This window comes from Punica granatum, chromosome 7 (assembly GCF_007655135.1).
Source record: "Punica granatum isolate Tunisia-2019 chromosome 7, ASM765513v2, whole genome shotgun sequence".
NCBI lineage: Eukaryota > Viridiplantae > Streptophyta > Magnoliopsida > Myrtales > Lythraceae > Punica > Punica granatum.
In genome coordinates, this window is record NC_045133.1 from 15,261,073 (window position 1) to 15,285,334 (window position 24,262).

Here is a 24,262-nt window from a genome sequence, read left to right on the forward strand (position 1 = left end):
GCGTTGCCGACATGCAAGTAGCATTATATATAAAGACCGTCTTACACATCGGCAACTATGGTCGAGTAGAGCGGAACTGAAGTCCAGTTGGTAAGCTCCTCATCCTCCTGTACAGGGCGGATATGAACCTTAGAAGATGTCTCCTCAGTGACGGCATGTATGGCTGGCAAAGCCAAAAACGCTTCAACTGCATCCGAAGAGAAGTCATCTGTTTTAGTGATCGGGCTCTCGGAGGTGCCTCCCATGATTTGCGGTGGTGCTGCAAAAAACTGTGAGAGCGGTGGAACCGAAATGCCCCTACAGAGCTTCCCGTAATATGCAGCAAGGCGGTGTAGATGTTTTCCACGACGAGCTTGCATGGTCTCATGACAGGAGGGGCGAAAGCCGAGTCCTCTCCTATTGCGGTACCACGACGAGCTTGCATGGTCTCATGACAGGAGGGGCGAAAGCCGAGTCCTCTCCTATTGCGGTATTTCTCCATTTCAATCGGTCGAAGGATTCCCTGTGCACGTGCCCCGAGTCCAGTTCCTGGGACATAATTGTTCTTCAAGAGAACCTTTCCAATCATGCGATCAGTTCGTGATGGACTGACCTCTCCGTAGTCTCGAATTACGGAGATCGTGTCGAAAGAATGGAAGGGGAGATTCTGGTCTTCTCCAATGCTGATATAAGGGATGGCCGTTTCTTTATAAACTGCGTAATCTTCTTCGCCGTTAACAGTGATGAGTTTGCCTTCGGCAAAGAATTTCAACTTCTGGTGTAATGATGAAGGAACGGCGCCGGCGGCGTGAATCCATGGCCTTCCGAGTAGGAGACTGAAAGCATTGGGTATTTCAAGGATCTAGAAGGTAACAGAGAATTAGCAAGGACCCACATCAATTAGGAGATCAATTTCACCGTTCACCGCTCTCTTAGAGCCGTCAAAGGCTTGAACGGTGGTCTTGCTTGCACGAATGCGACTCATGTCCACGTTCATTTGTTTCAACGTGGAGACGGGGCAAACGTTAAGAGCAGAGCCGTTGTCGATCATGACTCGACCAACGACATGGTTGTTGCACTTGCAAACTATATGCAATGCCCGCAGGTGTCCTTGTCCTTCCGAGGGAATTTCGTCTTCCGAAAAGGAAATCTGATTCGAGAAAATAGAGTTCACCGTCTCCTCGATTCTATCTGGTGCCGTATCTTTCGGGACTTGTGCCGCAGTGAGAACTTTCAGCAAAGCGTTCCGATGAGGTTCGGAGTTCAATAGCAATGCGAGCAGCGATATATAAGCTGGTGACTTGCTCATTTGCTCTACCACCTTGTATTCGCTTGCTTTGATCACCTTCATGAAAGCTTCGGCTTATTGATCGGTGACCTTCTTTGTAGGGAGTGACACGGCTTTTAGAACGGTTGAGAACTCAGTAGCGGGAGCCTTTCCTTTGTCAACAGGCTCTGGACCCTGATAAACCCGTCCTAAACGCGTGATTCCCATCGCGCTCATTTCTAGTGCTGCACTGACAACCTCGCTCTCATATGTCCAGGGAACTCGGCTATCGTGATAAGGCTCCTTTGCAGGAACTTCGATAACGAACGGGATGGGAGCGAATGCGACTTCTACTGGAGCATAGTTAATGGCAAATGGAGTTGAGGCCTTTTGCGAGTCTTCTTCCTCATCAATAGCAGCAATGCTAATCATGTTCACAAACGGTCCTGAACCTGATCCATGATCAGGAAGAGGATTTGCACGGACATTCGGCGGCTTCACCTCATTAAAGGAGATTTGTCTTGCATCAATCATCTCTTGGATTTTATCTCGGAGTCTCCAGCAAGTATCCAGAGTGTGGCCAGGAGCACCCTGATGAAATTCACAGCGAAGATTTTGGTTATGCATGGACGGATCGAAATGGGGACCGGGTGCTTCTGTTTTGATCTTGTTGCCTGTAAGGAGCTGTCTGAATATGGGAGAGGGGGGAGCTGGTAAATTGGTGTATTGCTTGCGTGAACGCGGTTGAGCAGCACTGTCTTGTTGAGTTCTAGGAGCTGGAACACGTTGAGCCGGCTGAGGAGGTCTCGAAGCCGGGGGTCTAGCTTGTTGAACTTGAACAGGAGCGAACTGTTGCGGAGGTTGCGACTGGATAACAGTTGGCGAGGTTGAGAAATAAGCTTGCGGCGTTTGATGAGGTTGCACATAATGCACAGGATGCGCATATGCCTGAGAAGCCGGTAATGCAGGGGTGTAGTCCACCGAAATTGGCTGTGGAGCTTGATGTCCAGAATTGACGATGCCAATAGTCGCGTCTTTGCCTCTCCTGGATATTCCAGCGGTTTGTTTCTTCGGTGTCTCCCATCCTTCTTCCTTGATGGGCCTTCAATTCTTCCTAGCTTAACACCCATATCCAACTTCTTTCCTGCCTCAATCAGGTCTGAGAAAGAGGAAGTATGAGCCAGGAGATGTGAGTAATATGCGCCTCTGAGCGTAGAATGAAACAGTTGAACTTGTTGTCGCTCAGTGATTGGAGGAATGTGCTTTGCCGCTTTTCCCCTCCATTCCGTTGCGTATGCTTCGAAAGTTTGACTTTCTCTCATCTCTGTCATGCTAAGATCAAGAAGAGTAGGAGGTGTCTCTGCACAGAATCTGTACTGGTCGAGAAATTTCTGAGAAAGATCTGTCCATGTAGGGATGTCGCCGGCTTTCAGGGTCATAAACCAATCTAGCGCCGATCCCGTAAGACTGTCTTGGAAAGTCTGAATGACAAATTCCTCGTAATCCCAATACGAAAGCATTTTGCTATGATAGTGACGGAGATGATGCCGAGGGTCTTTGGTCCCATCGTACCTCTTAAAATCTGGAATCTTGATCTTAGGGGGCAACAACATGCCCGGAAAGAGATTCCAGTCACTGTCCCCGAAGTCAGGACGGGACGTGCCTGCTTGAAGGGCTCGAATGGTTTCCTCCATTCTCTTCATTCTTTTCTCTTGTTCATTTTCAGGAGGAATGTTCGTTGGTAGAACTGCAGGAGCGGCATGAGTAGGCGTGCCTGGTTCAGTGGGGGGAATATTTAGAGGCAGTGGAGTTTGGTAGGAAAAGCTCATTTGGGTTTGTGGAGCTTGGAAGGAAAAAGGTTCCGCAGTGGAAGCAGGGATTTGTGTGATCGCGACTGGAGGAACCGTCGGTGGTGGAATGGTGTAAATTGGAGGTTGAGTAGGTATGGTGAGCGGCGGCAAAGTGAGCATTGCGAGATCTGTTGATAGGTACGCCGCGGGTGGAAACGGTACCGATGTAGGAGCCGGTGGTGGTGGCATAGGATCACTGACTGGGCTGACTGTCGGCACATATGTCATTGCTGAAAAAGACATATCTTCGCTATTCGTCGCATAAATAGGCGGGTCGATCGGATTCAGGTGAACGGTTGTCCTGCGTTCAGGAGGTGGAGTGTGACTCGAGGAAGCTCGGTTTTGATCGCGAAGCATAGCCATGAGCTCTGTCATATTGGTATTCATGTTGGCAGCCAGTTGATTAACCGTCCCTTCGAGTGCAGCAAAACGCACGGGATCGACAACATTGGATGGCGCCTGTGCAGGAGAAGGGAGGTGTGTTGGAAGAACACCAGAATACGCTATAGATGCTGGAGATGACATCACGTGCGTGTCTTGCGGAAGGGAGTGTGCCGGGATTGGTGGTGCGTCTTGCTCCGAGATAACTGCTTGTTGCTCTTCGGCCATTCTTCCGCGTGCACGAGTAGGATATCGATGTGACGCCAGTTGTTAGTACCTATATGTACAAGTGAATAAGTGTAATTGTTATGTGTGTCATCTTCAAAATGTAAATGATAATGTATGAATGCATGAGATGTATGAGTTTAAAAACACTAATGCCATTACATCAGTTTGATTCATGTTTCGCAATTTACAAAGGCAGTCTGTTTGAAAAGGAAACATAAACATTAAACCGACAACTGTTACAACCCTTAGCTGATTGAGCGCTACGCGGGTTCTGTACAGGCAAAAACGCTCAGCAACTGAGCTCAAGGGTGGGAGATCCTGCGCGCTCTTGCCTGCGCTCGATCCAACGTAGCGCTCAAACGCGCTATCTCTCTGTCTTGGCTCACTACGCGTGCACGAGTCTGAGCCAACTCGCTCTGAAGCTCTCTATGATCAGTGAGTTCTGCACGAATATCCACAAGCTCACAGCGAAGACGATCTCGCTCTGCCCTAATGACCTGCAGCTCTGTGCGCACGGCTCCTTGGATTGAGCTCTCTGCATCTGGAATGTCTGCCTGCGGTGTCTGCAGCATCTGTGGCATGCGTAGCTGACGAACAGGTGCGAATCCATACGGATGGAACTGCATCACATACGCTGCTGTAGCTGAGAAAGCTCGCTCCTCGTCAGTGGGATGCTCTGGGAAGTACAGTTCCTGGACGATGCGCGTGCTCCATAAGCATCGGACCTCTCTAACCCGTAGAATCCTATCCGGGAGTGAAATTATGGTGTTTGCCCACTTGAAGCGGTGTGAAGTGCGATCTGCTTCTATAGGAATATCTTGTAGCCCACCGAGTTGTCTGATGACTCGGGATGGAAAGATAAGTGTGCTCCCTAAATGACTGATTAAGGGAATTCCTATAACTGAAGGACATCCAATGATCATGGGACCGCCAAGATTCCAACGTGTAGTCCATAAAAACTGTGCTGGGGTGAACTCTTCCATAAACCGCATCCAGTCGGTGTAGTTACGGTCGGAGGGTCGAAACACATGAAGTAAACGAGCGATGAGTGAGCGCTCGTCGGTGATACCTGGAAAAGGATGGGATAAGCCGAACGGCCTAATGTGTGCTAGAAGCCAAATCTGAAGCAGATGTGGGGATCCTCTCATCCTGCCCCGTCGATTCTCTCGTACATAGTCAAGAGACCGAATGGTCTCAGCCAAAACGGCTTCCACATAACTATGGCCTCCTACCACTGGGAGGATGACCTGAGCAAGTGCCCCGTCTGTGAGGTTCGACGAGTATGGGAATAGCATAGTCCCGAAGATAAGCAAAAGAAACCCGTGACAAGCGTCACGCTGATAGGACTCTCCTGTGGCATTCAGAGCACGGGCCTGTATGAAATCTATGAGCCATGTAGTCCTAATGCTGTGCTCCCCTCCATATTGAAGCTCGCAATGAATTTCTTCGTTGCGGAGACCTAAAAGGATGGCTAGTCTGTTCTGTATCGTGGCAAACTGGTTAGGCACCACGATGTCGTGAATCAGTGTAGACCGCTGAAGGAGTGTCGCATATTCTTCTACTGTAGGGGCTAACTCTGTCCCATGAAAGCTGAAAACGGCTCGCTGAGTGTCCCAAAAACTAATGGCAGTTCTGAGTAGGGTCCAATCGACGGGAGAATCAGCGAGTAATGGTAGGTCTCCTATGATGAGCCGGAGGAATGCACGGTCCACTGGGCGGAATGTGTTCCAAAGGCGAGTAATATCCACGGATGGTGTGATGATGATATCAAGCCTAGGACAGGTACGCGAGCGATCCATTCTTACCTAAATGGAAAAGATGTTGGTTTAATGTTTATAAACAAACTGATGCAATGTCCTAGTTTGTTTTGAAAATATGCATGCAGGTGAAGAAAAATAAATTATAGCACGAGTTCTTTACATTATACAACACTCATTTAGTGAAAACAACAAAAGGCTCGCCTAAAAGAAAAACTACGAGCCGACTCAAAGACTCAACTTTTGGGTCGGTTGGCGGCGTGAAGGTTATTTTTGGTCCAGCATGACAGTCCCTGTTTATGCATGGTTTCAATGTTCTACTGGGAAAACCACTAACTAGGGATGGGGGCTCCCGATTCAAGGGTGTCAATTCCTTGAAATCGAGCGAGGATCTTTGGGGGCCGGTTCGGTGGCGGAGCCGACTCGATCCGTTCCCTTACTCGGAACCTCTGACTAACCTAGCTTCCTAAATCGGCGCCCGTGGGATTTCAGTCGAGGTACCTAAATCCACTAGAATGATGCGATGCAAGTGCAGAAAAGTAAAGGTGCGTAAAGTAGATAAGCGAAAAATTGCGAAAAGCGGCAAATAAACATGCAAGCAAGCAAACGAATCGAGCCTGAACCCACTAAGTAGGTCCCCAGTGGAGTCGCCAACCTGTACGGACCCGAATGTGGACTCTCGTCGGGGCCCGCATTGCGCGCTTTTGGATCGCGCGGCTTGGGGGGTGTGCACCTTCCCGTGGGGACGCGTGACGGACACGCGTAAGAGAAGGAGTCGCCACTTATCATTTTACGACCCGAAGGTCGAGGGCGGATAAGTTACCCGGGTCTAGGGGTATGGAACACCTAGTTTGTAGTTAAGGCATTGATCTGTGCGGAACCGGAAAATCCGTGTTCGGGGGGTTCATGTTACGTGCGGGCCTATATCCCGCACGCCCTTTCGGTACTCTGGTTTGCTAGGCTTGCATGTTTTATGATTTACCGCATGAATTAAGCTACACTCGGCTCGCACGTTTTGACACCGGAGATTCGGTGAATCAAACGATGTCGGTTGAGAAGCCGAGAGAGAAGTAAGCCCGTATGTCGGGGAGTTGGTTCACAATCTTGCGTTACAATTCATCGAACCATGGAGGTTGAATCCCTGCGTGAACCAGAACCGCGAGTTCTTGGATTTACTTGTATCTGGGCAAGTATTAGACCGATTCGATTAATTCGACTCTCGGACCGTTCGCTCACCGACTGGAATTCTTACAGAATAAATGTACAAAATAAAATCCTTACAATGCTCTCGAAAACAATAAATACAAATTACAAAAGGGTCAAATTCCAGCCGTTTCGCGTTCGGTTATTATTCCACTCTAACTCACCGTGAGTTTAGGGAAAAGACCGAAGAACTGAAATTCAATGGACGCTCTCACTGAATAGGGCGTTGGACCCTGTGAGTGTTGATTAGGGTGTTGGACCCTGTGATCGATGATTAGGGCATTGAACCCTAATATTATTAGGCCTAGGGAACATGCTCGACCCGCATGGCAAATAAGTGCGGAAAGATAACACGCGACATGTTAATAACAGACAAAGTGTTTGTTATAGTCGAGTTTACGTGAAATAACAGATTATTAACCCAGGGGTGTTTTTGCAAGCAAATGCCATATGCTAAACAATCAAACATGTGTCAATGTTTTGGCATTCGGCTTTGTTTTGAGAACTTGACAAAGAGAGTCAAATCTCAGGTGTGTGGATTGTTTTTACAGTTGTTCTGTATTGTGACACTGAATTTCCACTGAATTAGCCAAACTCATGTTTTGACTCTAGATTTGGAATTTAGAATTCCTCCTAACCATTATCTAATGTTTGGTTAGGTCGAGTGAAAGGTTAATCAGCATTTTGCATGTTTTCTGACAGAGATAACCGTTCTAGTTACCCGAGTCTATGTTAGGATGACAGAAACTCATCAGTTAGATAGGAAAAGGCTATGCAGATGAACCTGCACCTGAACAGGTAGCCCGTTCTTATCCCGTACTGTAGTGTTTCTGTCATGTTAACCCTAAGGGTGTCGCTGAATTGTGAAAAGACGATTTTGCCCTTTATTTGAAAATTGTTTTCAGAAAAGGGGAAACATCGCATTGCGGGCTACCTCGGCCTGTAGCCGGTGTCAACCAAATCTCTGGATCGTCCAGGGTTGTACAAGAACCCCGAAAAAGCCAAAGAACCAGTCGATCTGCCCGGAAGTGATCTAGAAAGATCTTCTGTATTCTGACCTGAGCTACCTAGAATCAGGTAAAAACTCAAGTTGAGACACAGAAGCCCTTTTCAGACATCCATGCTACATCGGACCGCGCGTTTCGGGTTTTGAAATTGATAAGTTTGAAAAGGGCACCAACTTCATTTGACGACTCGTCGACGCGAGTTATCAGTTAATGGCCAATTCGTGTAAACTTTATCAGTGTGAAGTGGGTTTAATCATGTGAGCGTCCCGATTAACCCATTTGTGGAATTAATGCTTAAGGGTTATTGCCGAATGCATTAATTAAGAAAACGATTCGTGATTCGACGACCAAAATGAATCCATAACGATCAAGGATAATTCAGTTGAATAACCGACAATATCCTTATAACCGAATGGATCCAAATGAGTCCTCGATACATGAATCCATGCACGTTTATTTTAAAAGAGTCTTTAAACGATACTTTAACATAGGAATCGTAAAGACATTGAAGTTAAAAAATTCACACAATCCGATAAACGAATTAAACTCGAGATAAGGAAATCATTCTTGACCCAAGGAAGGCCAAGAAGCCCTCGGCTTCATCTTATAAAAGGTGGCCGAATGTTCTCATGGCTCCATCCGAGTCACAAATGATTTCTTAGTCGCGGTTTAATTATTTTTCGCATGCTCAAACATCAACCATGATGAATAACACTTCTTTTTAACAAAAAAAGCCGGTGTTATCATGATTTGCTTAACTCAATTAAACATACAAACATTCACAAACATGTTAGTTAGGGAATAGATAAAATAACACCGGCTTCATGCGTGCAATAACAATAAAACAAGCTCGGAAACTAACTTGGATCGTCTAAGGAGACCGATCTTAACTCGGAAAGAGCAATTTAAGTCTCAACCCTCTCATTTAGAGACTTGGCCGAGAGTTAGTTTGCCATAGCCGGGTCGGGATAGTCTTCTTTACGACGATCCAAGCCCTTTTCCGACATGCTAGCAAGTCATAAGGTAGTGCACATGCATAATATAACATAAAATTGCATAAAAATTGAATCTTGCAAGTTAAACATGAATGAAACACCATAATATTTCATAGCCATGCAAAATTATGAAAAGCCCTAACTCCTCTAGGTCGAGAATGTTTTACCTAGCCTCGGGATACGAGGAAAGAGTCGGGGAAGTGTTTGAGAGTCGGGTGACTCAGTGGAACCCTTGAAAGAGTATTCGGGTGCAAGGGTGGGCGTGCACGAGCACGGTCAAGCACGGTGACGGGCGTCGGGCACGATGACGGGTGCGGGTGGCGCTGGTGACGCTGGTGACGGGCGCTGGTGGCGCTGGTGACGGGCGCTGGTGACGAGCGCTAGTGACAGGCACGGGCGCTGGTGACGGGCGCTGGTGGCACTGATGACAAGCGCTGGTGACAAGCACGGGCATGCTCGATGACGGACACTGGGGTGCTTGGTGACGCTGGTGACGAGCGCTGGTGACAGGCACGGGCGTGCTCGATGACGGACGCTGTGGTGCTCGGTGACGGGCGCTGGTGACGCTGGTGACGAGCGCTGGTGACAGGCACGGGCGTGCTCGATGACGGACGCTGTGGTGCTCGGTGACGAGCGCTGGTGACACTGGTGACGAGCGCTGGTGACAGGCACGGGCGTGCTGGATGACGGACGCTGTGGTGCTCGGTGACGGGCACTGGTGATGCTGGTGACGAGCGCTGGTGACAGGCACGGGCGTGCTCGATGACGGACGCTGGTGACGGGTTACTGTTCACCCGAAAGTTCCAACTTCACCCGAAATGACTAAAACGACCCAAAACGATGAGCAAATGACTTCAAACTGAAAAACTGGGTTCAGAATTGGGATCCTTGGGTCCAAAACATGTGGTCCATGAAATTTGTGGAATTTTGGATATAAGTCGGAATAGTGCCCGCTATGGATTTCGACCTAAACTCTAAGGATTTTTGGCTTGGTTTTCGGTTTTCATGGAGTGATTTGCTTGCTGCTGGTTCCTAAGAAGTTGAGAGCATTTTCTAGAGGGAGAAACTAGCAAGATCATGTGTGTTTCTTCAATGATTAACTTAATGACAAGTATGCAATATAAATGTGAAGCTAATGAGCAACTAAGCAAAACAAAGCACCATTAAGGGCCTCATTAACAAAAGTCGGCTGCCCTAATGGAGATGAGGATGAATGTCATCCATGCATCTTGATGAGGAAGAGCCAAGAAGCATTAATGGAGATGGAGTTAATGGCTTGAGTGTTGACTGGAAAGACCAAAGATATTTTGGGCTAGGTGAGGGCAAGAGAGGAAGAGGAAAAGGCCAAAAATTTTGGGGCACAGGGCGGTTGCCCTTGGGCAGCCCGTGGGTCCCACGGCTCGTGAGGAGAAACCGGGAGAAGACTCGGGTCTCGATTGGTTGCGCATTCAAAGTTCGTGGTTCGAATTGAACGTCGAATTGTCGATATACGCGAGAAAACGGAGTTAATGAGCCCGAGATTGACATTTTTCATGGAGAAATGTCCCGGATGTGTGTGAGGCTCGAAAGCCGGTTTTGCTCATTGTAAGTGACCAGGGCGAAGTTGTCCGCTTCTGACAGCATATCTCGTTTCTGCATCCCACGTTGGTCATTTTGACATGAATTGTCAGACAACGTGAACAATCATCCCTTAAGTCGATAATGCTAACGTGGGGCCGGAGACGTCCTAGGAGGCCGAAACTGGATTTGTCAGGATGAATTCTGAGTTGCTTGGGCACTCCGGAGATTACTGTAATCTCTGTTTGTCAAGGTCAGACCTCCAAGGACTTGAAAAGTGTATCTGAGACTTCTAAAGCATTACTCGGGAGGTCTAGATGAGTCGTGTGGTTTATTTCGATGATTCCACGTTGAGCCTTGAGAAGGCTAACATGATGTAAGGTAGACACTCGACCTCAAGTTTCCGTGAAAAGAACCTCCGGATATGCATTTCCACTGAAAATGGCCATTTCCGCTCCTCGGAGGTTACTCGGGAAACTGATAAGCATTTTGCTGTCTGTTTTGCCCAATTGCGAATGTCCGCTAGAATTTTTAGGGCAATGCAGTATGAACTTTGTTTGCCGTAATTCCATCAGACCAGTCTCCAGCTATGCTCTTCTGAAGAAGGTTATGCTTGTTTTGCCGCTCGGAAGTCATTTGAAGTGTCTATGTGACTTCCAAGAAACAATCTGAAGCATTGCTCATGCTCTGTGTGCTAGTGGGCCATGGCCGCGCCTGATATTTGGAATTAACTTTTCTCCAGGAAACCGGCATTTTTGGACTTCCATTGAAAAGTTGTCTGTATACAGAAAGTTGTTCTGTATAGAGCAGGTGATTTGCAAAATGCCTTTGAGGACACTTTTCATCTATTTGGCATTGAAGTGGATTTTTGGAGTCCAATATTGGCTATTTTCCGACGACCGAGCGAACTATCGGAAAATAGTGTCGTCCATGTGATATATTGAAAATGCCGGTTTTGGACATTGTTGAGCTCTCTGGTCGCTCTGTTGCCTTTTGGTGACCCTTGGAGTCCTTCTGTCACATCCATGGGTCATTTGCTCAATTTTGCCGACTTGTGGATAAATAGTGATTTCTTGCTCTGCCGAGCCGTTTTCTGTATTCTGCTCAAGTTGTGGCTTGGATCATTGCTGGTATCGTTGTTTGGAATGGTGAGCCAAAATGGGGTGCTGACACTGATAGAGGATGATCAATCTCCATTGAAATTTCAATTTAAGTGGACAGCATTGAAGGGCAATATGCAATTCTAGGTTTTTGGAGATTCATCTTCATCCGATTGAGCTTTTCTTTATAATTGCTGGTTTTTTTAAAGGAGAAATTAATATTGAGGCCTCAAACTAGAACAATTAATATTATTCCTCAAATTTGGTTTTCAATTTTTTTTACATACATTGAACTTTTCAGCATATAATGTGCAACTTTACAAATAAGTAAATTTTATTTGTAAAATGCGCTTTTCATTTCAATTGCTTTCTTATTTTTCATAAATATCTTCCTGGTCTAGTTATAATGTCTCGTTATTATGCCTAAATTTTATTTGTCTTTCACATTTTATATACATGGAATATGGCAAATTATTCCTTTCACAATATATATTTTTCACTTTGAACCTCAATAAAATTAATTTTCTTTGTTGTTCCAATTAGTATAATTTTCTTTTTTCAGCTTCAAGTAGGAATAATCTATATGACAATTATTAAACAATTTCAATCATTAATTCCATTTATTTTTATTTCACTTCTTTAATACACTGCCATATTTTATTCATTACTTTCATTCTCTAAGTAACTAATTAGGTGGAGGTCAAAATATATAATTAACTAATTAAGTGCATACATATAGATTATTTTATGTTCGTTTATTAATTTATATTTTCCTTTTGGCTAGGGCTATTTTCACCCCATTTTGACTAATTCACTCCCTTTATGACCGTAATACCAAAATACCCTTAATAGCACATTAATTACTCTAATTAAAATATGGATAAACAAATCACTCTTGATTTCTCATCTTTTCCATTCTTAATTATTGCATTAAACTTCCCATGTAAAGAATTTTTGCACTTTACATTACATATCCACTTAGGTATAATATTACTTAAAAAAATTTCACATTTTGTATAAACTAATGATAAGAAAACCCGTAAGTCCTATTTTTTTTAATCGTAGTATCCTATTAATTGGTTGAAAAACTTGAAGCACAATAAAAAGACAACCAAATATATATATATATATATATATATATATATTAACAAAAGTAATTTCTTTAAAAGAAAAATACCAAAAAATAAATATTTAGGAAAATGTGTACTTATGCAGCGGCATTCTCGCTCCTTAGCCAAATATTCAAGGTAGATAGATTTTCAAATGAACAATTAGGAGAAGACAATCTATTAAATGCTATTTTCTTGTCATTTACTTTGTTTGATTTCTTTATCGGCATTATATATAATATTTTTTTGGTTGAATCATATATATTATTATTTTCTGATGTAATCTATAGCTAATTCAATGCCAACCTATTATTAGAATTTCAAATTCATAAATATTATTTAATTGATATTTTCACAATTTAAAAGATTATGTAACTAATTTTTTTTAAAAGTAAATTAAAAAGTATGATTATATGTGTGCAACTTTGTAAATCTATTATTTAAAAAACACGAACTCATCACTTGTATATACATTTTCTAGAAACAAATAATCAACAAATAAATAAAACAAACACAATTAACAAATATTTAACAAGTAAACAAATAATTTTGTTTTTTCTCATGAAATCATTTCGTTTGAGTATGACCATTTGGTTCTTTTTTTTTTCTTTTTTTTTCTGTTCTTGAGATTCTTTTTTCTTTTTTGGTGAGTGGCATCAACATCTTTAAATGAGTAATGAAACACTAAATAAGTAGGATTTTGGTTTCTAAATTAAGTTTAAAAAATATCTGTTGAACTTGATATTTAAAATAGGGGTAAATTGCACTGGTGGTCCAAAAAGTTTTACAAATGTTTCAATATGGTACACAAAGTTTTTTTTGCTACTTGATAGTACAAAATGTTTCAAAGTTATTTCAGTACAGTACAAACTGTCATCTCGCCATTGACGCCGTCAAACCGACGCTGATGGTGCAAAATTGGTTTTTGTGGGACGTTACATGATTGTGCAAAATGTTTTGAAATTGTAACTTAATAGTACAAAATGTTTTATGTAAGTTACGTGATAGTGCAAAATTTACAGATCTTGTAAATGATGGCTTGACGACGTCAATGACAATATGACGGTTTATACTGTACTGAAACAACTTTGAAATAGTTTGTACCATTAAATAGCAAAAAAAACTTTTTGTACTATATTGAAACATTTGTAAAACTTTTTGGACCACCAGTGCAATTTACCCTTAAAATAGAGAGGAAACATGTATAAATGGAAATAATTGTGTGTTAATTAAGGAAGAGATGAGAATTGAGAAAGTAATCTAAGAGTTTTATACATGTAAATTATAGTAATTATATTAATATGTTCTTGGGGCATTTTGGTAAGATGAACAACAGATGGTGTGGATTAACCAAAAGGGAAGTGGAAAATAGCCCTGGCCTAAAATATATTATCTTTTCATTAAAATTTCATAATTAACTCACTTGTTAAAAACTTTATATGAGATAGTCAATTGATTCTAAGTGTTATTCAATAAACTTAAGCATCTGAACTAGAACTTCCTAAAAATTGATTCTTTTTTATTATTTATTTCAGCCAGTTGAATTTCATAGCTCATGCATATAATATAAATAACGGAGATACTACGGCGGGTGACACCTAAAACAACCACCACATTTATTTTATTTTTTGCCGTAAGATCTTTATATTTAAAATCCTGACCATATAAGTGGCCAATATTTTTTTACTTTAAGATTCACTTATGATATTTTGACTATCTATAATTTCAGTTACATATCTTCTCGTTGATGTTCGGTCTCGCCGGTGAACGAGCCGAATTCGGTTCGATATTAAACTAGATGGAATTGCATTGATTCAACCAAATTAAAAATAATTAATTACTTAAAAAAATAAAGAAAACAAGGTTTTGAGAAATGACAGACTAACAAACTTATATATGTCTGTTAGCGTAATTTTCCCAATGGAAAAATGACAAACTAGCAAACCTATATCATGTAAGCTTCCCCCTCCTGATTTCAGAATTTTATCCTTTTTCTGAAAGTTATCTCAATGAGATCTTCCAATTGAGTCCTAACCATTATCAAGATCCCGTTCGTAGCACGACTATACCTCTAGTATACATTAAGAGAGATATAATCTTGTATTATGTACGAAGAGTGGTATATATTGTCTAGAGGTATGGGTATCCAAAAATCTATAGTGAGTCAAAAGATGCGCATTAAATGAATTTTTCAAGTCTTCAATTTATAGAAGATTTAGTACATTGAACTTGAAAAGAATTATATGTATCAGGAAATTAGTCTCAATTGTCGAGAAAACTTTTAATTTTTCAAAATTTTATTTATTTGATTATATGTTACCATATTCAAATAATATGGACATGTATGAAAGGTTCAGTGAGTATAACTCAGATAAAATCTAGAGTAAAGGTTCATTTAGCTAAAAAAAGTCAATTCATGTGGAGTTAATGACTTTAAAATTTGCTTTACGTTGCGCAACCGTGTCTCGTTTATCGGCTTTTATGCATGTATGTGTATATATATTTATATAGATTCAGCGAAAGGACATTGGGATGTGGGTCATTTGCCTAATTTGGTGATCAAAATTATATATAGTCAAAATATTAGAGGTTGAATCTTAAAATAAACAAATATTGGACACTTAAAAAGATCCGACGATCAAAAATAAAATAACTGTGGTGATTGTTTTTGGGTGCTAACCGCCGTAGAATCACCCATATAAATAATATATGACATATAGTCAATATATAATTGAAGAAGGTAATCCGACTACGCAAAATTGATTTATAATCATGGTAAAAAGTGTTATTAATAACATTGCTTTCTAATATTAAATAGAAGTATAAGCTTATTCATATAGTTAATTAGCTTATAATTGATTCAAATAAGGGTTAATTCACTATACAACATGATATTTTGAAAATTTTCACTATATAGCATGTATCATATTAATTTCACCAAATTGGACGATATTTTGAAATTTATTCATGGCATAGCTTAGTCCATTCCCTCACGGATAGTTGACGTGGCCGACGTTCACCATTGCATAGCTGAACTTTTTGTGGGCCCTGAAACTTTTCATAGTATAGCACAAAACTTTAAAAATTTTCACAATGTAACACATATAGTATTAATTTCATAAAATTGCACGTTTTATATCATGGGAAAAAGCCAATGGGGCCCACAGAAAGTCCAACTGGGCAAGGGTGAGTCATAAATGTCAGCCACGTCAACTTTTCATTAAAGAATTGACGGAAAATTAATGTCGTGCTATGCTATGAAATTTTTTTAAAATATTGTGTAATTTAGTAAAATTAATACAATATGTGATATGTGGTGAAAATTTTTAAAATACCGTATTTATGATAAAGTTTACCCTTCAAATAATGTTTAATTAAAGTTTTTAAGTTATCCCAAATCGCCGGTGTTGTTTTCGCTAGTAATCCATGAAAGTTGGTGACGGATACGAAATGAACTTTTCTTTATATATATCAAGCCGCTTTGTCTGTTTATTGGATTGACGTCTATAGCTTTTCCATATAAATATTATATATATATATAGCCATAATATAATATATATAATATATTACAATATAAAATATATAATATTATATATAATAAGGGTTAATCACGTAAAAAAATACGACTTTTACTCAAATTCTAAATTATAGCACGACCTTTTAATTTTTTTCATCTACCACGCCGTTAAATATTATTGTAATTTTAATGTTATTGGTTAATTATGTATTAACGGTATCACGTGTCGCCATATTATTCAATAAATGGATTCCACATTTTTTATTAAATAAAAATAATTCAAAAAATTTAAAAAATGGAGGGGAAAGGTCGGTTGAAGCAGAGGGAGGAGGGAGTCGGATGCGGTGGCCTCGATTAAGACTACTACCCCCTAATCGGGGTTGGCGGCCATTACAGAGGTCACCACCAACCCTGATTGGGGGGCGGTGACCGCTATCGAGGCCACCATCATCAGAATTGAAGGAACCTCAACGTTGACCCCAGTTAGGGGGTGGTGGCCGTGATCGAGGCCATCACTGGCGACTCCCCTCCTCTCTTTGCTTTAGTCAACCATTCTCATCCCTTTTTTTAAAAAAAATTTTCAGAATTATTTTTTTAAAAAAATTAGGGGTCCATTCATCAAATAATATAACGATATGTGACACTATTAATGTCTAGTCAGTCAATACTGTTAGAATTGACGAAATATTTAACGACATACTAAATGAAAAACAAAATAAATTGTTATATTTTTTTGTATTATTTTTAAAATGTCGTGTTAGAATTAAAAATTTGAGCAGTCGTGTGCCATTTTTAATGGTTAACTCAAGTACTAATAATGCAGAAGGCTCCACTTTCAGTTTCGGTCTTTCTTCCCTCCAGCCCGCCCGATAAAATGATGCATACACAGTGAAGAAGGCACTCTATTTTGCTAAAGTTGCCAAACCTCCTCTCGTGCCGCTTGATAGGGTGATGAATGCTCATCTCCCAATACCTCCACCACTTCAAGCTCTGCTCCAAACATCCCTCCCCTCAGACAGCCAGGGCCCTCCATGCCCGGCTCTTCAAGCTCGGCCTCTCCCACTCTCAACTCCTCCTCAACTGCCTTTTGGACGCCTACGGGAAATGCGGCCACCTACAGGACGCCCTCAACATGTTCGACCAAATGCCCCACAGAGACCTCATCTCCTGGGCCTCCTTCCTCACCGCTCTTAACCAGGCCAACCGCCCCAGACAGGCCCTCTCCGCCTTCCCCACCATGCTTGTCCTCGATGCCCTTCGCCCCGACAACTTCGTCCTCACATGCCTTGTCAGGGCCTGTGCCGGCTCCTGCGAGCTCAGGATGGGTAAGCAAGTGCACGCCCAATTCTTGTTGTCGCGCTTTAACGATGACGATATCGTGAAATCATCATTGGTCGATATGTACGCCAAATGTGGGGTTCCCAATGACGCCAGAGCAGTTTTCGATTCTATTTCTGTCAAGAATTCAATCTCTTGGACTGCGGTGATATCTGGTTTTGCAAGGACTGGGCTAAAATCCAAGGCTTTGGAGCTCTCTCAGGCAGCTCCCGTCAGAAACTTGTTCTCTTGGACAGCACTAATTTCGGGGTTCGTTCAGAGTGGAAACAATATCGATGCCGTCCATCTGTTCATTGAGATGAGGAGAGAAGGCATTGATATAGTCGATCCATTGGTCCTCTCAAGCATAGTCGGGTCTTGTGCAAATTTAGCCCTTCTGGAGCTCGGGAGGCAGGTCCACGCCAATGTTATTGCTCTTGGGTACAACTCATGCTTGTTTATAGCTAACGCCCTTGTGGACATGTACGCAAAATGTAGTGATATTATCTCAGCAAATGGCATTTTCAGCAGGATGCAGCTCCGGGATGTGGTATCTTGGACTTCGTTACTGATAGGGTTTGCTCAACATGGGCGAGCCAAAGAAGCACTTGCATTGTTTGATGAGATGGTATCTGAGGGAATAAAGCCCAACGAAGTCACTTTTATTGGTTTGATTTATGCCTGCAGTCATGCAGGTCTAGTGGACCGAGGTCGTGATCTCTTCAAGTCCATGACTGAGGAATTTGGTATAAAGCCTTCACTGCAACATTATACTTGTTTCTTGGATCTCATGAGCCGTTCGGGCCACCTTGATGAGGCCGAGAGAGTCATACACGATATGCCTTTTCAAGCTGATGAGCCTATGTGGGCAGCATTGCTAAGCGCTTGCAAGCAGCATGGCAAGACGAAAATGGCCATTAGGATTTCCGATCGGATACTAGACTCCAGGCCTGAAGATCCATCTACTTTCATTCTCTTATCAAACATTTACGCTGCTGCTGGTTTGTGGGACAGTGTTGCTAAAGTGAGAAAGCTAATGACAGCAATGGAAGTTCGGAAGAAACCCGGGTTTAGTCGCATTGATATTGGAAAAGAGAACCAAGTATTTTATGCAGGGGAGACAAACCATCCCATGAAAGATGAGATTCTTGTGCTGCTTAAGGAGTTGGAATCGGAGATGAGGAGAAGGGGTTATGTTCCAGATACAAGAGGCGTGTTACATGACATGGAGCAGCAGGAGAAGGAAAGGCTGCTCTTCTGGCATAGTGAGAGGTTAGCTGTGGCTTACGGGCTAATTAAAACGGTTCCAGGGTCGGTTATAAGGATAGTAAAAAATCTGCGGGTGTGTGTCGATTGCCACACAGTTCTGAAATTTGTCAGTGATATTGTTAAAAGAGAGATTGTTGTTCGAGATGCAACGAGGTATCACCATTTCAAGGATGGGACATGTTCGTGCAACGACTTCTGGTGATATGGCCAGGGATTGTTGCGTACTGTTCTGGCAGAAATTCTTGGACTACTTCAATGTTCTGTGTGATATTTTGATTTAAGTTATCAGGGCCAGGGGAGCTATAAATGTGTTTAGGGTTCAAGGTCATCTGTTTAAGAGCCACTGCAACTTTACCAGCATTCCTATAGGGTTGTGCGCATTCCCAACAAATTGAATGTTCTGCATGTTTAAGTAAATTGCTTTAGTTTCATATCATTTTCCTTTTATGCATGCAAGCTGGATATGCCTTGACTCGAATGTTAAGGAAGAGCTGAAGGGATTCATTTACCCTGCTTCTAATTTCTTTCTTCCTGATTATCAGTTCATAGAGTGTTTTGCCCAGAAAGGCTCTAAGAGGGTGTAAAGCATTTTTGAGAATTTATGTTCATGAGATGTCTTCTATTGACTCTAACAAGCCACATATTATATATATTTTCCTCGGGTTCTGTTTCATGCGTTCATTTCCATTTGATCTTTATCGAAATTAAGATCATTGGTGAGTCTTCCGATTTCCTTTTATCACTGCGGTGTTGCTCTTATTGTTGATATTCCAGAGTTATTCAATCATACCATATTTTCTTTGCTAAATCATCTATTAGATTTGTCATTCTACTTTGGAGCGATAAGTCAGCCCTTGCTGTTGAAGGATCCAATGAGATTCCCATGACAAAGTGGGTCGTCATGCTCTTGTGGTTTCTGTGGACAGATTGAACCTTCTATGGTATAACCCGAGAACATGAATAAGCATCTGAACGAATTTTGGAGGAATTTCTTATATTGATCGGATTCATCTAATGACCGAGAACATCACCTAATAGAGGAAGGTGATTGTTATGTAACGCTTGCAAACTTTCATGACTGATCTTTTCCGTTTTGCAGGAAAAAAATCCGACTACAAAGTCCTTGGATCTGATAGTATGCTTCCACTTCGGCATGCCTCTGGACAGGCCTCTGAGTCACAACAGTTAGAAACTTGAAGTTACTATTACCTAAGTGTAACTTTTCATTAGCAAAGCAGATTAACTCGGAAAGTCATCTCGTCCATGATAAATTTAAGTTCTCAAATTAATTAGCAACCCACGGGGTTGATTCATAGCAATTGTACTTGTGTTCTTTGGAATGTCGATTAGCTTAATCTCAAGAATTGTTTTCCTCTACTTGATAGGAGGATTTGCAACATCATCAATTACATACCTTATTTCTGTTCCTTTGGTATATGAGACTCTCTACAGGTAAATCTTCTCCTAATGCGACCTGATCCTAAAACACCTTGTTTTATGGATCAGTTTTGCATGAACATGTTATCCCACTCTTAATGGTCTTATATATGTTGGAATATGACATTGCATAGTACTGGCAATCTCCGTGCCATCTTTCAAAAATTTCGGTAGAATTACTGCCGGATGTTATCCCGTTTGGTTTTGCAATCTGATTTTAAGATTTTAACTCTAACTGTAACTCTACTTACTACGCAATAAAAATCAACTCTTTCAATTCAAAAAGGTGGGTCTCATATATAAATTCACATATAATTTCATTATACTCAATTTAATTTTTAATATTAAATTCTCTCAACTATTCATTACTTTTTTAATAATTTAACAACACAATCATTACAATCCAATTAAAATGAAAATATAACCCTACTTAACTCTAAAATCATACAAACCATAAAATTTCATGCAGCCATCTCACTGCATTTAATGCTGACTAGAGATGTAACTATTATTATTTTTTCAATAATTCGACAATACAATTATAATAGAATTATCACTTTCTCTTAATTATTTATTACTTTTTTATATTTTTTCTCATAATTCAACAACACAATTATTACAATCCAATTAAAATAAAAATTCAATTCTACTTAACTTTAAAATCATACGCACCATAAAATTTCATTCAGCCATCTCACTGCATTTAATGCTGACTAGAGATGTAAATCGTATCGATTTATGTTTCATAAATGTTGCAGGGGGATTCAGAAACAGTTGTCTTTCTGGCTCTGCTTCTCGGAAGCGTATAGCACTGACATTCATAGACAATAGCATCGCTTTCATGGATTGTAAGAGGGTATATGAGATCTCCTTGAGCATTATGTTTCCATCTGCTCTCTCTGTTATAATCAGTATCATTATTTCAGAAAACGTGCCAGATTGACTGATCCAACATGAACTGGCCGGTTCATTAATCAGATAGTGTTGTGAACCGGCACAAGCTAGTAGGTTCTTGTTCGTATTGAAGTTTTCTGTAGGGCAAAGTGTCTGACTAAGGACCCAAAGCAGCCGTTGTATGTTGCATTATTGGACTACTTATGGGCAAGGATTCTTACTGCCGTCTTATGGCCACTATTATGTCTTAGTGAACAAGGTTGTCTTTACGGAGATTCGCTCAGCCGTCCGAATATCAAAGGCGTCACTGTCTATATCAAAAGGCTTACATGTTACGATTACAATATGTTAAAAGAAGCAGACTTTTGCATTGTCAGCTCCACCGATGCAGTCGGTTCCATGTTTTTGTTGTCCCCGTTAAATCCTTTTTTGTAATATGATACCTCTCTTAGCTTATTCATATAATCCTCAAGAAAGACTATGCAAACAACTTTTTTTTTTATAACTTTATTTGATTAGTCAACGTTAAAATTTTTTATACTAAACAAATAAGCTATAAAAAATATTTAATAAAATACATAGTGTAGTGACGCATGTTATCGCCTGATAATTAAAAAGTTTCAATTTCAATACTCAAACTCATGTGTAACTTTCCGTATCCTTTTATTATATATTTCGAATTTATAGCTAGTACTATACCCATAATATTCCATTGTAATCGAAAAGAATGTTTAACAAACAAGTCCAGCTGGACCAGGCGTCGACATGACTATATGTGGGACCGCGCCCATCAATTCATCACTCCTACAAGCTTCTTCAGCTGCAAAATAGACAAGAATATCTCATAGTCACACGATGGAAGCGCTGCGACTGTCTTTTCATTTGTTTTTCCACACACACTGGCAGATATGCATGTCGACATATATGGCTAGATTGACATGGAATCTTCAACAAGTATCATGGAGCTAGATAAAGTGTTCCCGATTTTTTTAAATTTCAATTGTACCCTTTTAATGAATTTAGACATTTTAGTTTATATTATACCGATTTGATGAATCTAGCTACTTTTTACTCATTCAATGTATCTTACCACATAAAGACAAGCCTCTTCACATTTAGAGTGACTAAATATATTCTTTTATAATCAGGACACGTCTCTTCGTTTTATCTATGCATATTGACTAAAGGATGCATGCATGCCTTTTCACTTCATATAATTTATTATTTTTCGGTATGATATAATTATCATCTTATGATGCATTTTCACTCATTTAATTGAAGAATTTGGAATGTTTTCTTATTCTTATTCGGGTGTGCCAACAATCACGAACCTTAATTTTTCAAATCTAGTATGATTTTTTTTTGCAGAAATGTACTAATAATCATTTTAGTTTTAAATCTAACATTTGTCAATTTTTACATGATATAGTGATCAGTTAGTCATATGGCACTAGAAAAATATTAAAAGTAAAATAATAAATTGCATAAAAATAGAAAAGGGAAAAAATAATAAAATTTAGGAAAAAAAGAAAATTTAGAAAAATAAAATAAAATATAAAGAATTAGAAAATAAATAAAAAATAGTATAATTCTAAATAAATTTCAAAAGAGTTAGGAAATTCAAAAATAAAGTATGAACATAAAAAAATTCTAAATCTACAAAAAACAAAATAGAGAGAGAAAGAAATTCAAAATTTATGCCTATAATAAAAATGTGAAATTGCCTGAAGTGTTTTTCCACTTGGAGATGTCAATGCGCCCTTTCATAAATTCCTTCTTTTTATCTCTATTTTATATTTTTCCGTCTAATGCCTCTTCAAAGCTTCCACTTCTAGCCAATTCCCTACTCTTTCTAATGCCTGTTGATGATCCAATGGTGACTGTTGGGGTCTTAAGCGAGAGAGTGCTCGTAAAGAGTAAAGAATAGAACTTAGGCTTTAAGCGTAACTTGATGGTATTTGTAGAGACTGTAGTAAATCACTAATAGTATATCGTAATCTGTATCAAATACTCAATTGCATACAAGAAATAGATATACTTGCCAAATATGGGGTTAGAGATAGTGTAATATCTCATTGATCGAACATTCTAGAGATATGTCAAGGATACTGATATATGTACAAGAGATATAGGTGGAGAAATATCCTTAATAGGACTTAGTTACCGATTTAGGTGTATCAAGGCGGGCCTAGGATTTTAAATTGATTTGGGTGTATCAAGGCGGGCTCGATGAATTTGGTTAATTTCCTGGTCCCCAATATAGCCCCTACTATCGTTAGATCGATAGGTCGCAGGAAGGAGATCAATTCATAACTGCCGTTATCACGTCATAATTGATGTCTTGGCCCGAAGATAGACTTTTATCGCTTGTTTAGTCCCGTGAAAAGAAAACCCACCCTTGGTTATCTAATGTTATCGCTTCCATGAAGGAAGACTTCGTTCTTGGTTATCGAACGTTATTGCTTCCACGAAAAGAGGTTTCGTCCTTGGTTGTCGAACATTCTTGTTTCCGCTAAGAAAAGCTTCGTTCCTGGTTTTCGAGCGTTGTTGCTTCCGTGAAGAAAGGCTTCACTCTTGGTTATCGAGCGTTTTCGCTTCCGCAGGGGAAGATTCCGCTCTTGGTTATCAAGCGTTGTGGATCCCTTGGTTATTGGGACATGGTCTTTGGTTATCGGACTCAATGGAGACCCTTGTTTATTGGTTTTGGCCCTTAGTTATCGGGCGTAACGAAGACCTTTGGTTATTGGGTGTGATGGTTGTCGGAAGCGTAATCTTCCAGCAAAGGAAGATGTTCAGATGCGTTGTTTTCTGTCCATATAAAGAGTTAACGAACCACAATGAAAATTTCATAATTTAAATAGATGCATCGCTTTGCAAAAGATTATCCTGCTTACAAGATTTCAACGACATGTAGTTTCAGTAACATAAAATTGTTAGTAAAGGATGACATGAAGTAATGCATTACTCAAACGCTTATCCGAACATTGTTTAAAGTGATGGTGCATGGGTCGTGAGCAGCGCGGGGACCGTCAAGCTACGCCGCAGTTGAAGCATGACACATAAAGGTGGTTATACCGGTTTAGCGATGTGGCAATCTTCACATGGGTCGTCGAAATTGTCACATTCTGTCATGAGAGCTATCATTTGTGTTAGCCCAGTAAGCACCCATTTTCGGCCTAGGCTCGATCTCTACCGAGAACATGGCATGAGTACATTATCAAGCTAAGAGCGGACTTGAGTAGTAAGAAAGTGTAAAAGGACAACAATAGAAGATGGTTTTCAAGACATATAAGATAAGTCCTCGACTTCTATCCTTAAGTATTTATTATATTCGGTGCCATTTTTAAAATCAATACGATGGTCAGAAACATTTTTCCCGGGCCTACATGCGAGAA

At 40.7% G+C, this 24,262-nt stretch overlaps 1 protein-coding gene across 1 annotated transcript; it reads left to right on the forward strand.

Moving 5' to 3' along the window:
• The first annotated feature begins 16,786 nt into the window (after nucleotides 1-16,786).
• Nucleotides 16,787-19,217, forward strand: LOC116214714 (pentatricopeptide repeat-containing protein At4g14050, mitochondrial). The gene has a single exon (XM_031550142.1). The coding sequence runs from the start codon at nucleotides 16,906-16,908 to the stop codon at nucleotides 18,736-18,738; it is 1,833 nt and encodes a 610-aa protein (XP_031406002.1). The 5' UTR covers nucleotides 16,787-16,905; the 3' UTR covers nucleotides 18,739-19,217.
• The last annotated feature ends 5,045 nt before the right edge of the window (nucleotides 19,218-24,262 follow it).

Coding starts and splice junctions, on each gene's coding strand:
- LOC116214714 (XM_031550142.1), top strand. CDS start 16,906: ATGCTCATCTCCCAATACCTCCACCACTTCAAGCTCTGCTCCAAACAT.